The 15,529-nt window shown below is 44.6% G+C and overlaps 1 protein-coding gene and 1 pseudogene across 1 annotated transcript; one reads left to right on the top strand and one right to left on the bottom strand.

Annotated features, from left to right (window-relative positions):
• Positions 1-11,570, top strand: part of LOC125533113 (26S proteasome regulatory subunit 6B homolog) — a 33,580-nt pseudogene extending 22,010 nt beyond the window's left edge.
• Positions 11,571-12,677: 1,107 nt separating this feature from the next.
• LOC125528852 (dolabradiene monooxygenase) lies at positions 12,678-14,987 on the bottom strand. The gene is made up of 2 exons (XM_048693282.2): positions 13,907-14,987; positions 12,678-13,420 (listed from the first exon to the last, which is right to left on the bottom strand). Exons 1-2 carry the CDS (start codon positions 14,873-14,875, stop codon positions 12,791-12,793), a joined length of 1,599 nt encoding a protein of 532 aa, XP_048549239.2. The 5' UTR covers positions 14,876-14,987; the 3' UTR covers positions 12,678-12,790.
• Positions 14,988-15,529: the final 542 nt, after the last annotated feature.

Below are 15,529 nucleotides of genomic sequence, written 5' to 3'. Positions count from 1 at the left end.
GGATCTGGATACCCATGTTGGCTCCCACATGTTCCACGATGATCTCATCGGATGAACCACGATGTCAAGGACTTAATCAATCCCGTATACAATTCCCTTTGTCTAGCGGTATGTTACTTGCCCGAGATTCGATCGTCGGTATCCCTATACCTTGTTCAATCTCGTTACCGGCAAGTCTCTTTACTCGTTCCGTAACACATCATCCCGTGATCAACTCCTTGGTCACATTGCGCATATGATGATGTCCTACCGAGTGGGCCCAGAGATACCTCTCCGCTTACACGGAGTGACAAATCCCAGTCTCGATTCGTGCCAACCCAACAGACACTTTCGGAGATACCTGTAGTGCACCTTTATAGTCACCCAGTTACGTTGTGACGTTTGATACACCCAAAGCATTCCTACGGTATTCGGGAGTTGCACAATCTCATGGTCTAAGGAAATGATACTTCACATTAGAAAAGCTTTAGCATACGAACTATACGATCTTTGTGCTAGGCTTAGGATTGGGTCTTGTCCATCACATCATTCTCCTAATGATGTGATCCCGTTATCAACGACATCCAATGTCCATGGTCAGGAAACCGTAACCATCTATTGATCAACGAGCTAGTCAACTAGAGGCATACTAGGGACATGGTGTTGTCTATGTATCCACACATGTATCTGAGTTTCCTATCAATACAATTATAGCATGGATAATAAACGATTATCATGAACAAGGAAATATAATAATAACTAATTTATTATTGCCTCTAGGGCATATTTCCAACACTATCATGTATGCTATGCTGTGTACCAGACCTGATGTAAACCTTGCCGTAAGTTTGGTAGGAAGGTACCAAAGTAATCCCGGCATGGAACACTGGACAACGGTCAAGAATATCCTGAAGTACCTGAAAAGGACTAAGGAAATGTTTCTCGTTTATGGAGGTGACGAAGAGCTCGTCGTAAAGGGTTACGTCGATGCTAGCTTCGACACAGATCTGGATGACTCTAAGTCACAAACCGGATACGTGTATATTTTGAATGGTGGGGCAGTAAGCTGGTGCAGTTGCAAGCAAAGCGTTGTGGTGGGATCTACATGTGAAGCCGAGTACATGGCAGCCTCGGAGGCAGCACAAGAAGCAGTCTGGGTGAAGGAGTTCATTACCGACCTAGGAGTCATACCCAATGCGTCAGGCCCGATGACTCTCTTCTGTGACAACACTGGAGCTATTGCCCTTGCCAAGGAGCCCAGGTTTCATAGGAATACCAGGCATATCAAGCGTCGCTTCAACTCCATTCGTGAAAGTGTTCAAAATGGAGACATAGAGATTTTTAAAGTACATATGGACCTGAATGTGGCAGATCCGTTGACTAAACCTCTCCCTAGAGCAAAACATGATCAACACCAGAACTGCATGGGTGTTCGATTCATCACAATGTAACTAGAATATTGACTCTAGTGCAAGTGGGAGACTGTTGGAAATATGCCCTAGAGGCAATAATAAAATGGTTATTGTTATATTTCTTTGTTCACGATAATTGTCTATTGTTCATGCTATAATTGTGTTATCCGGAAATCGTAATACATGTGTGAATACATAGACCACAACACGTCCCTAGTGAGCCTCTAGTTGACTAGCTCATTGATCAAAAGATAGTCATGGTTTCCTGACTATGGACATTGGATGTCATTGATAACGGGATCACATCATTAGGAGAATGATGTGATGGACAAGACCCAATCCTAAGCATAGCTCAAAGATCGTGTAGTTCGTTTGCTGTAGCTTTTCTGAATGTCAAGTATCATTTCCTTAGACCATGAGATTGTGCAACTCCCGGATACCGTACGAGTGCCTTGGGTGTGCCAAACATCACAACGTAACTGGGTGACTATAAAGGTACATTACAGGTATCTCCGAGAGTGTTTGTTGGGTTGGCACAAATCGAGACTGGGATTTGTCACTCCGTATGACGGAGAGGTATCTCTGGGCCCACTCGGTAATGCATCATCATAATGAGCTCAATGTGATCAAGTGGTTGATCACGGGATCATGCATTACGGTACGAGTAAAGTGACTTGCCGGTAACGGGACTGAACAAGGTATTGGGATACCGACGATCGAGTCTCGGGCAAGTAACGTACCGATTGACAAAGGGAATTGTATACGGATTGATTGAATCCTCGACATCGTGGTTCATCCGATGGGATCATCGAGGAGCATGTGGGAGCCAACATGGGTATCCAGATCCCGTTGTTGGTTATTGACTGGAGAGTCGTCTCGGTCATGTCTGCATGTCTCCCGAACCCGAAGGGTCTACACACTTAAGGTTCGGTGACGCTAGGGTTGTTAGGAAGACTTGTATGTGATTACCGAATGTTGTTCAGAGTCCCGGATGAGATCCCGGACGTCACGAGGAGTTCCAGAATGGTCCGGAGGTGAAAATTTATATGTAGGAAGTTGTCATACGGTCACCGGAAAGGTTCGGGGGCATATCGGTATTGTACCGGGGCCACCGGAGGGGTTCCGGGGGTCCACCGGGAGGGCCACCTCTCTCGGAGGGCCTAATGGGCTGTAGAGGAAAGGGAACCAGCCCTACATGGGCTGGGCATATCCCCCCCTTGGGCCCATGCACCTAGGGTTGGGGGGGAAACCCTAAAGGGGCGCCCCCCTTGCTTGGGGGGCAAGCCCCCTCCCCTTGGCCGCCCCCCCTCTAGATCTCATCTAGAGGGGGCCGGCCCTCTTCCTCCTTCCCTATAAATAGAGGGGCAAGGGGAGGGCTGCACACAACATCCAAGGCGCAGCCCCTCCCCTCCCCAATACCTCTCCTCCTCCGTACGAGCTTGGCGAAGCCCTGCCGGAGTACTGCAGCTTCACCACCACCACGCCGTCGTGCTGTTGTTGGAGCCCTCTTCCTAATCCTCTCCCTCCTCCTTGCTGGATCAAGGCGCGGGAGACGTCCTCGCTCCGTACGTGTGTTGAACGCGGAGGTGCCATCCGTTCGGCGCTAGGATCTTCGGTGATTTGGATCACGACGAGTACGACTCCATCAACCCCGTTCTCTTGAACGCTTCCGCTCGTGATCTACAAGGGTATGTAGATGCACTCCTCTCTCCCTCGTTGCTAGATGACTCCATAGATTGATCTTGGTGATGCGTAGAAAATTTTTAAATTCTGCTACGTTCCCCAACAAAGGTGACATTGGAGTATCTAGGTGACATTAGGGTTTTGATTGATTTGTGTCTTAAGGTGTTATTCTAGTACGAACTCTAGGGCTGTTTGTGACGCTTATAGGAATAGCCCAACGGATTGATTAGAAAGAATAACTTTGAGGTGGTTTCGTACCCTACCATAATCTCTTCGTTCGTTCTCCGCTATTAGTGACTTTGGAGTGACTCTTTGTTGCATGTTGAGGGATAGTTATGTGATCCAATTATGTTATTATTGTTGAGAGGACTTACACTAGTGAAAGTATGAACCCTAGGCCTTGTTTCAACGCATTGCAATACGGTTTACGCTCACTTTTATCATTAGTTACCTCGCTGTTTTTATATTTTCAGATTACAAATACTATTGTCTACCATCCATATACCACTTGTATCACCATCTCTTCACCGAACTAGTGCACCTATACAATTTACCATTGTATTGGGTGTGTTGGGGACACAAGAGACTCTTTGTTATTTGGTTGCAGGGTTGCTTGAGAGAGACCATCTTCATCCTACGCCTCCCATGGATTGATAAACCTTAGGTCATCCACTTGAGGGAAATTTGCTACTGTCCTACAAACCTCTGCACTTGGAGGCCCAACAACGTCTACAAGAAGAAGGTTGTGTAGTAGACATCAAGCTCTTTTCTGGCGCCGTTGCTAGGGAGGTGAGTGCTTGAAGGTATATCTTTAGATCTTGCAATTGAGTCTTTTAGTTTCTTGTTTTATCACTAGTTTAGTTTATAAAAGAAAATTACAAAAAAATGGAATTAAGTTTGTCTCATACGCTTCATATTTTTAATATCTTTCGTGAGTATGGTGGAAAGGAAAATTGTGCTCAAGTGCTAGAAGAAGAAATCTATAAAATGTTTGGCACTAAATATTTGAATGATGAGCATGATTGCAAGGTTATTAGTATGACTTCTTTGAATATCCATGATGCTAATGATGATTGCACTAGTTATGATGAAAATGCCTCCTATAAACATGTCAATTTTTGTGGAGTAGACTGCGTTTGTAAGTACACACCAAATAGGGAAGATAGATATTGCATGAGGCATAAGTACTTAGAAACTAAATTGTTGCAAGAAAGGCTAGATGATTGTGCTGAAAATTTAAATTTTCTTGGCCGTACTTGTGGACTTTGCAACAAAAGTGGTCATTTAGCTATCTGATGCAAATTGTTTCATGATATAATCGTGTCCAAAAATTGTGATGACTTGATTTCCCTTGCACACTATAATGAACTTAGTTTGCTTATGGGCTATGAAGAAATGAAACGTATAACTAACTATCTTCCGGAATTTGCCCGTTATAAACTTCTTGGTTTTGATCTAGAGGAAATTTATATGTATTGTGCGGTGAATTGTATTGAAAATCCTTATATTGCCAACTACATAAAGAAAAGAAAACAAATAGAAGATGAAGAGAATACTAATGAAAGGGAAGATACTTCCCAATATCCTCCTATTATTTCCTATGATGAATCAGGTAACGAGGAGGAGCCTCCTATTCAACCAATCTCATTAATAAGGAGCTCCAAAAAGAGGATTGAACCCACACATGATGTGGTGAAGAAGAATAAAAGAAAAAGGAAGAGAGGTAAAAAGATATCTCTCCCAAATAATGCTGCTCCTATTACTATTGTGCCTCATGAAAATATAATTGTGGAAGGTAATGATACTTCTTATGATCTTGGAAATCTTTTTGGCACTTTCTTGGAAGAATATGATAATTGCTATACTATTGGTGCTATCCATACTATTGATGATGAAAGTGATTATGCTTATGATATGAAAAGGCCCAATCTTGGGGATGCTATGTTTGATGAATATGATGTTTTTGAGAATATATTTGCTGCAATTAATGTTTGTCCCAAGCTTGGGGAAGCTGTGATTAATGAAGATGATATTTTTAGTCTCTCAAGGTTTGATATGCAAGTTTATAATGATGATAGCATGCCTCCTACTTATGATGATCATTGTGATGATACTTATGCCATAAAAAGTAGTGATTATATTTATAAAACTTGTCATGGTTATGATTACCCCTTCTCTGAACATTACTCTTTTAATGTGGAAACAATTTATAGTATTCAAGTTTCCTATGATACTCCCACTATTCCGAATAAGAAGAATTTTGCTTATGTGGAGAGTAATAAAAATTCTATGCTTGTTGACCATGAAAAGAATGCTTTAGGTGCTGGTTATATTGTTGAATTCATTCATTATGCTACTGAAAATTATTATGAGGGAGGAATATATGCTTGTAGGAATTGCAATAATATCAAGTTTCCTCTCTATGTGCTTAAATTTTTGAAGTTATGCTTGTTTTGCCCTCCTATGCTAGTTGATTATTGTTCCCATAAGTTGTTTGCTCACAAAATCCCTATGAATAGGAATTTAGTTAGACTTAAATGTTATAGTCATATTCTTCATGATGCTCTCTTTATGTTACAATTTTTATCCTTTATGTGAGCATCATTGAAATCATCATGCCTAGCTAGGGGCTTTAAACGATAGCGCTTGTTGGGAGGCAACCCAAATTTATTTTTATTCCTTGCTTTTTGTTCCTGTTTAGTAATAAATAATTCATCTAGCCTCTGTTTAGATGTGGTTTTATGCTTTTAATTAGTGTTTGTGCCAAGTAGAACCTTTGGGAAGACTTGGGTGAAGTCTAGTTGATCATGCTGTAAAAAACAGAAACTTTAGCGCTCACGAGAATTGCTGCCATTTTTATTTGGAGAGTGTTATTTAGTTAATTATTTTTTCAGATGATTAATAGATAAATTCCTCAGGTCCACCAATTTATTTGAGAATTTTATGAGTTCCAGAAGTATACGTTTGATCCAGATTACTACAGACTGTTCTGTTTTTGACAGATTCTGTTTTTCGTGTGTTGTTTGCTTATTTTGATGAATCTATGGCTATTAAAATAGTTTATAAACCATGGAGAAGTTGGAATACAGTAGGTTTAACACAAATATAAATAAATAATGAGTTCATTACAGTACCTTGAAGTGGTCTTTTGTTTTCTTATACTAACGGAGCTTACGAGTTTTCTGTTAAGTTTTGTGTTGTGAAGTTTTCAAGTTTTGGGTAAGGATTCGATGGACTATGGAATAAGGAGTGGCAAGAGCCTAAGCTTGGGGATGCCCAAGGCACCCCAAGGTAATATTCAAGGACAACCAAGAGCCTAAGCTTGGGGATGCCCCAGAAGGCATCCCCTCTTTCGTCTTCGTTCATCGGTAACTTTACTTGGAGCTATATTTTTATTCACCGCATGATATGTATTTTGCTTGGAGCATCAATTTATTTTGTTAAGATTTGCTTTCTGTTATTTATAACAATGTTTTACATCTTTTATTTCAATAAAAGTGGCATTGATAGCCTTTACTATGCCTATTTTAGAAGCCCACATGTTGCTGTTTGAAAACAGAAAGTTTACTGTTGTTGCAATAATTCCCTAGAAAAGTCAGAATATGATAAAATGTTGAAATCTTTTGCATATTAAGATCTGATAAACTTACTACAGTGGAAATTTTCTTTCATAATTTTTGGAGCTAGCGAAGTATGGATGTTGCAGCATTCTTTACAGACTATCCTATTTAGGCAGATTGCTGTTATGTTTGCATTGTTTGCATATGTTTGCTTCTTTAATGATTCTATTTGAGGATAGGACTATTAAATATGCAGAGGCATTTAGTATGCAATGTTGAATACTAATTTTAGTGATTTTCTACAGTAGAGTATGATAAGGTTTTGCAGTGGTTTATACTAACTTATCTCACGAGTCCTTGTTGAGTTTTGTGTGGATGAAGCTTTTGAGATTTAGGGAGACCGTGATATGAGAGGAATTAAGGAGACACAAAAGCTCAAGCTTGGGGATGCCCAAGGCACCCCAAGATAATATTTCAAGAAGTCTCAAGCATCTAAGCTTGGGGATGCCCTGGTTGGCATCCCACCTTTCTTCTTCAACAATTATCGGTTAGTTTCGGTTGATCCTAAGTTTTTTGCTTCTTCACCTAATGTTTGCTATTCGTAGATGCCATTTTGTTTTGCTTTGATTGCTGTTTGAATAAAATACCAAGATCTGAAATTATTAAATGTTAGAGAGTCTTCACATGGTTGCATAATTATTCGACTACTCATTGATCTTCACTTATATCTTTCGGAGTAGTTTGTCATTTGCTCTAGTGCTTCACTTATATCTTTTAGAGCATGGTGGTAGTTTTATTTTGAATAAATAGATGAACTCTCATGATTCACTTAGATTATTTTGAGAGTCTTAAATATCATGGTAATTTGCTTAAAATCCTAATATGCTAGGTATACAAGATTAATAATAAAATTCTCTTATGAGTGTGTTGAATACTAAGAGAAGTTTGATACTTGATGATTGTTTTGAGATATGAGGATGGTAATATTAGAGTCATGCTGGTTGAGTAGTTGTGAATTTGAGAAATACTTGTGTTGAAGCTTGTGATTCCCGTAGCATGCACGTATGGTGAACCGTTATGTGATGAAGTCGGAGCATGATTTATTTATTGATTGTCTTCCTTATGAGTGGCGGTCGGGGACGAGCGATGGTCTTTTCCTACCAATCTATCCCCCTAGGGGCATGCGCGTAGTACTTTGTTTCGATAACTAATAGATTTTTGCAATAAGTATGTGAGTTCTTTATGACTAATGTTGAGTCCATGGATTATACGCACTCTCACCCTTCCACCATTGCTAGCCTCTCTAATACCGCGCAACTTTCGCCGGTACCATAAACCCACCATATACCTTCCTCAAAACAGCCACCATACCTACCTATTATGGCATTTCCATAGCCATTCCGAGATATATTGCCATGCAACTTTCCACCGTTCCGTTTATTATGACACACTTCATCATTGTCATATTGCTTAGCATGATCACGTAGTTGACATTGTATTTGTGGCACAGCCACCATTGATAATTCTTTCATACATGTCACTCATGAGTCATTGCACATCCCGGTACACCGCCGGAGGCATTCATATAGAGTCATATCTTGTTCTAAGTATCGAGTTGTAATTATTGAGTTGTAAGTAAATAAAAGTGTGATGATCATCATTATTAGAGCATTGTCCCAATGAGGAAAGGATGATGGAGACTATGATTCCCCCACAAGTCGGGATGAGACTCCGGACGAAAATAAATAAAAGAGGCCAAAGAAGCCCAAATAAAAAAAAGAAAGAAAAGAGGCCATAAAAGAGAAAAGGCCCAAATAAAAAAATAAAAAAATGAGAGAAAAAGAGAGAAGGGACAATGCTACTATCCTTTTACCACACTTGTGCTTCAAAGTAGCACCATGATGTTCATGATAGAGAGTCTCCTATGTTGTCACTTTCATATACTAGTGGGAATCTTTCATTATAGAACTTGGCTTGTATATTCCGATGATGGGCTTCCTCAAAATGCCATAGGTCTTCGTGAGCAAGCGAGTTGGATGCACACCCACTTAGTTTCTTTTGTTGAGCTTTCATACACTTATAGCTCTAGTGCATCCGTTGCATGGCAATCCCTACTCACTCACATTGATATCTATTGATGGCCATCTCCATAGCCCGTTGATACGCCTAGTTGATGTGAGACTATCTTCTCCCTTTTTGTCTTCTCCACAACCACCTTCTACTCCATCTATAGTGCTATGTCCATGGCACTAAGGACATCTGCCGTGACAATTCCACGACAGAACCCATCATGTATGTAATGCGAGATTGCGCGGTCAACAAGGAAGTTCCAGGGTCCCATGGCTTCTCATGATGGAAACCACTAATCAGGTCCCACCCAAGCACTTGAACAGCAGGCAAGAATTCTGCCTTGTTCGCCTCATAGCCTTGAGCATGGATTAATGCAGATAAATATATTGCTGGTTGTCCAGGATCCCATGGCAATGTCAAGAACTCATAACATGTAACATCGGAAGGTAGGATTCTGACTGTCACTACTAATGATTGGCTTGTGTCACAGGGATACTCCAAAGTGGGCAGGAGCTTGAGCAAGGCTGTTGAGTCCATCTCCGTCATGGCCGCTGGCAGGTTGCACATCACAGGAGACACAGATTTCAGAAACTGCGGATCGAACGGGAGCACGACCGCCATGTAAAGGGGTACCACGGTAGCCTGGATGGTGCCGACGGCGGTGCCCAGACCTGAGGTCGAGCAGGTGTTGTGCGCTGTGGCGGAGCAGACACTTGTTGCAGGGAGGGTGTCTTCACGCACAACATCGACATCACTTGTTGTAGGTATAACCGCCGTAATGGCTGGGGGACTGCTCGTCGAACCCCTAGTGGGCAGAGAAGCAATGAGATCAACGACAGTGTTGTCGACTCCTACAATAGGGGTGATGCTGGATTGGTTGCTTTTGGTATTGATCCTCCAAGAGGGGTGCTGCTCTATGGTCCTCCAGGCACTGGTAAGACCATGCTTGCTAAAGTTGTGGCACATCACACTACTGTTGCTTTTATCAGAGTGGTTGGCTCGGAGTTTGTGTAGAAGTACTTGGGTGAGGTAAGATGCGGATAGTTGTAACCTTGTTTCTGCATTCGGTTGTCCTTATACTATCACAAAAACTATTGCATGCATTAAGCTTTGACCATGCAATAGATTCCTAGTTTGTTATGTGTTGCTTAGATTTCCTTTATTATGCGCAAGATTCCCAGTTCGTTAAAAAATAGCACTTGTTTGAACTGAAGCATACTGTGAACATCTGACACATGTTCCTTTTTGTTTATATTATTATGATGCATCTTATATGCAAACCATATTTAGTTACTGTATGCATTACCAACGCAAATAAACTACTATGTGATGCATCCAGAAACATATTTAGCGTATTATTCATGTTGTCAGTGATGTTATGTGATGCTTCTTAATATTCTGGTATTTAAGTCTTTCATACATTCCTCTTAGGGTTTACACAAGAATTTGCTACTATGTGAAGTTTTTCTTTGGTTTGCTACTTATCAGGTCTTTTGTTGATGCATTGTATCATTTATCTCATCTTAGGGCCCAAGGATGGTTCAGGATGTATTCCGCTTGGCTAAAGAGAATGCCCCGGCTATAATATTCATTGATGAGGTTGACGCCATAGCCACTGCTCGATTCGATTCTCAGACCGGGGCTGACCGAGAAGTTCAGCGAATTCTGATGGAGCTACTCAATCAAGTAGGTTTGCTGGAACTCAAGTTGTTTGCCACTTCTAACCCTAGAAAATAATGCATTTGGAACATGCATATAGATGTAAATAAATAAAATAGCTGTGACTTAGATTGTAAAGCTCAAGCTCTTTAGTGTCCAATTTTACAAAATGTATACATGCTCTTAGAATTGGTATCTGTAGTTTTTTTAAGGATAGGAAGTAACTTTCTGAAAAGGCTATTGTTAAGATTATTGTGTGCAACTTTCTCATGCATTGACTGGTCCGAGTATTTATCATTGTGAATGTTGTATGCAATGCAGATGGATGGATTTGATCGGACAGTGAATGTGAAGGTTATAATGGCGACCAATCGGGCGGATACTCTAGATCCTGCTCTGTTGCGTCCAGGAAGGTTGGACAGGAAAATTGAGTTCCCTCTGCCGGACCGGAGGCAGAAGAGGCTTGTTTTCCAAGTAAGTTATGCACTTGCATTCATTGTCTTTGTTTGGAAAGATGTTATTGATAGTCCTTGTTTGGAAAGCCTTTAAAAGAAATTGATAGTTCTTGCACTTGCAGTCATTATCTTTAGAGCAGTACATGGCTCTCAAACACTAATCTTTAAAAGAAATTGGTGTTTAACAAGGCACACATTTTTTGTGGCATGTATTATGGATAAATTGACCTATAGCTCCAATTAAGACAATTAAGTAATTAGTTGTAAGCTTGCACTTATGAACTAATGGAAATCTTTGTTTATTGATCCTTTTTTAAATTATTGCACCTTATAATTATGACGGCTTCCTTTCTTTCAGGTTTGTACTGCTAAAATGAACTTGAGCGACAAGGTTGATTTGGAAGATTATGTCTCCAGGCCGGATAAAATCACTGCTGCTGATGTGAGTGCCATCTCACTGTGTTAAACGGTCTTTTGATCTTTGCTCGTACTACTGCAGCATAAGAAATTTCATCTCCTCAGATTAGTTAGTCCATGATAATTTCCTTAAATCATTTAGTCTTGAAACTTATCCATAACAAGTTTCAAAGAGTAACATTGTGTCAAGTCTTTTACAGATCGCTGCCATTTGCCAGGAAGCTGGCATGCATGCTGTCCGCAAGAATCGGTATGTTATCCTCCCAAAGGACTTTGAGAAGGGTTACCGAACGAACGTCAAGAAGCCTGAAACAGACTTTGACTTCTACAAATGAGGCAACTAAGTGTTAAAAAGAGAATGCTTTGTTTTCAATCAAGTCCTCTGTATATGCTAGTACTAATGTAAATTTTAACCCTACATGTTCCTTCAATGCTCACTCATGTTGAGATTTGTTGTCAGTTTGATTTTCGGTGCTCCGGTCCGGCTTGCTTACTACTCCCTCTGTCCCATAATGTAAGACGTTTTTTGACACTGGATGGAGGGAGTATTGGGTTTTGGTCTGTTTGATCGCTCTGGTCAGCGAGGTTATGAGCATGCCGTTATACACGTGACAGAGAATATCGATCGAGACGAATAGAGCTCCACCCTAAGAGCCAAGACAGTGCCTCCCAGCAAGGAAGATATGTGGTTCCAATCTCAGTTGGCGATGGTGTCTGTACTCTACTGATGCTTCTATCTATGTTTACAAGAAGGCCATTGATAGGCGCCAATTGGCCGGCCAAAATTTTGGCCGGTCACCGCGGTGGCCGTATTTGCAAATTGTCTTCCTGTCCAGAGAAAAAACAGGGCCGCGCGTCTCTGCCGCAGATCGCCTGTGACGCTCCACCCCCACCAAGCTGCGGTTGCCAGCTCCAGCAGCTTGCCCCTTTCCCCGTCACAGCACCAGCATGGCCTCACAGTTACGGTTGCAGCACGGCATTGCTTTCTTCGTCGCTGCTGCCCGCAGTTGTATCAATTGCCGGTTCCAGCAAAATTGACCCATGGTTCCAGCATCGTCGCTGACGGTTGCAGCACGGCGTTGTTTGTCTGCGACGCTGACGCCCCACGGGTTGCAACTCTGCAAATCACCGGTCCCAGCATCCCGGTGAGTCGATTCCAGCCCATGTATTGCCGGTTGCAACACCATGCTCGTCGATCACAGCACCAGAGCTCGTCGTCGTTGCCGTGGGCACTTCCAGCGCGACGAACGACCCTATGTGCTTCCAGGTGAGCGCTTGACCTCGGCTTGCAGCGGCCCTCGTCATCCTTTGCAGCTGTGATGTGTGACTCCCGCGGCAAGTGGTCGGGCAGGGAAGATTGGCTCGGATTTGACGACGGCCATCTCCGGCGAGATGCTGTACGGTGGTCGACTGGTCGGGCAAAGGAGGAGGAGAACGTGCGGTTGGTCACAGGAATTTGTTTGTTGTACAAGTTATTATATGCTACACTAGTTGGCTATGCAAGGATAATTACAGTTTTTACAATATACATCCAATTCTTACAGTTATATATCAACTAGACTCCGGGAACAGGCACCCGGAGAACAGGGCGCAACATGAGCTTGTCCCTCCGCCGCGCGGTGATCCCGAATGCCTCGGTCATGTCGAGCTCCGCCGACTCTGGCCCCGACCACTCCCAGTCAAAGTGGAAGAGCAGGCTCGCGAGCGCCAGCTCGACGTTGGCGAGGCCGAACGCCATCCCGGGGCACATCCTCCGGCCGGCACCAAACGGCAGGAACGCAAAGTCGCCACCTCCGAAGTCGGCCGCCGCCGCCTCCCCCTTGAACCTTTCCGGCCGGAACTCCTCGGGCGCGTCGGGCCAGTAGCGCTCGTCGCGGCCCAGTGCCCAGGCGTTGACTAGCACCTGCGTACCACGCGGCACATCGTATCCCAGCACCTGGCATGGTTCCTGGCACTCGCGCGGGAGCAACAACGGTAGGGGAGTGTGCAGCCGCAGGGTCTCCCGGATGACCAGGTGTAGGTAAGTGAGCTCACTTAGAGCATGCTCGGCCACGGTGCCGCGGGCATGGAAGGCTTGCCGCACCTCCGTCGTCGCCTTTTGCATGACCCTCGGGTTCTTGATCAGCTCTGCCATGGCCCACTCCAACGTGGTCGCCGCCGTCTCGCTGCCGGCGCCAAATATGTCCTGCATGCAAAACATGGAATTTCTAAGGTGACCGGTCTGCACGGGAAAGTATGCCTTTTTCGATGAACGGCGAATTTATTAGCTAGTAACAGAGAATACTCCTTGAAGCATAGGCGAATTCTATTTCGAAATGAAAGAAAGCATAAAAATGGCGGAAGCGAAATCAATCCTTAGATTACACTAATATTTTTCCACTAAAAAAAAGAAAGATTACACTAACATTTTGATACAGGCTTACACGTTTCAACTACTTTGGATAGATAGTTCGTCAACAAAAGATGATAGATAGCACCGCTGCATGGTTCGAAAAAGTCAACAAAAAAGTCACATGGTCACGAGTTCACGATAGCAAAATTAACCATTTCTAGATCATAGTAACATTTTGATAAAACCGTACACGTCTCAACCACTTTGAATGGATAGTTCGTCAACAAAATACGTCACATGATCACGATAGCACGGAAGCCACTGGACGAGAATTCTTACGAAGATGACGGACTTGATGGCGTCCATGTCGAGCGGAAACTGGAGCGCGCCCTCCTTCTGGATCCTCAGCAGCACGTAGAGCAGGTCCTCGTCGTGGCCTCCGCCGCCGCCCATCCTCTCCAGGTGCTCCCGGACGACGCCGTCGAGGATGCCGTACACGGTGTCGCGGCACTCCTGAGCGCGGCGCACGGCGCTGCTGAGCCGCGCGGCGAGCCGCGAGGATGGCCACAGGTCGGCCGGGTTGAACCCGGCCGCCAGCTGCATGGAGCGGTCGAGCGCCCGGAGGAACGCGTCGCGCTCCCGGCACCGGTCGCCCAGCACGGCGCGCACCGTGCTGTCCGCCACGAGCGCGGCCAGCAGCACGCGCATGTCCACGTGCCGCGCGGCCGCCGCGGCCTCGGCGACGCCCCGGAGCGCGGCGGCGACCTCCTCCTCGCGGATGGCCCGGAACGAGAGGACGCGGCGCGCGGTGAGGAGCTCCGCGACGGCGATCTTCCGGAGCTGGCGCCAGTAGTCCCCGTAGGGCGCGAAGATGATGTCCCGGCCGCCGTTGGTGAGCACGCGCATGGTGGCGCTCAGCGGCCGCGTCGCGAACGCCGTGTCGTGGGTCCTCATCACCTCGCGCGCGCCCTCCCGGGACGACACCACCAGCGTGGGCACCTCGCCGAGCCGGAGCAGCATGGCCGGCCCGTGGCGCCGCGCCAGGTCGCGCATCGCGCGGTGAGGGAGCTGCCCGGCGAGGAGGAGGTGGTGCAGGCTCCCGATCACCGGCAGCTGCCACGGCCCCGGCGGCAGGCGCAGGCCGTCGGCGGCCCCATCACCGCGCGCGCCCCGGCGCCTGCGGCCCGCGAGTACGATGAGCAGTGACACGAGAGCTAGGCCGAGGTAGACGACCACATAGGCGCCCTCCATTCGTGATGTGGGGTCCGAGCACGACGAGGAGCCAGCGTTGCTTCCGGATTTAGTCATGTAAGTTACGTACCGAATTTCTCTTCCGGAGTACACGTGATGACAGTGATGTGGATAACGAAGTGCTTGGAACTACCGACAGATAAATCTTGTCTCAACAGATTTGTGGAAATTTGTGCACCTCATGGACGGATGAAATTGAGTATACTAACTTGCACTGCATAGACAACACGGACGCGACTAGGGAGCACACGTGTGCTCCTTAGTGTTTCCGGGCAATCAGCCAAAAATGGAAGTTTTTGTCTTAATGTTATGATGCAAAATCCATTTCAAGGAAAGAAAGATCTTCTCCCATGTTGAAATTAAGCTTTGTTTTCACAGTTAGGTTTTTGGTTATGAGCTCTTCAAAACTAGATCCCATATGGATATGTTTCGATGAACTTTTTTTTCTCAGGCAACTTTGGTGCCACGGCGAGGCAAGTTTTGTACTACAGCAATCAACTTTAGTTTAGCCTGCATATCATGGTCACGTATCATCCCGATGTTCTTTTGAGTTGGCTACGATGACTACCAAATTGCGTGGCATCATCTGTAAATTGCCTATATTTGGTTGGTGGGTGAGGGTGTGGGTCTGGGTGTTTTTCCTCCTGCGCGGCGCTATCTAAATCGAACGACGCTCGTGGGTGTGTGCTCGCAACTGCCAAAAGTGCAGCT

This window comes from Triticum urartu, chromosome 1A, assembly GCF_056163025.1.
Source record: "Triticum urartu cultivar PI428250 chromosome 1A, HENAU_Tu73, whole genome shotgun sequence".
NCBI classification, from domain to species: Eukaryota; Viridiplantae; Streptophyta; class Magnoliopsida; order Poales; family Poaceae; genus Triticum; species Triticum urartu.
The sequence above is the reverse complement of the archived record's forward strand: the minus strand, read 5'-3'. Positions and strand labels throughout refer to the sequence as shown.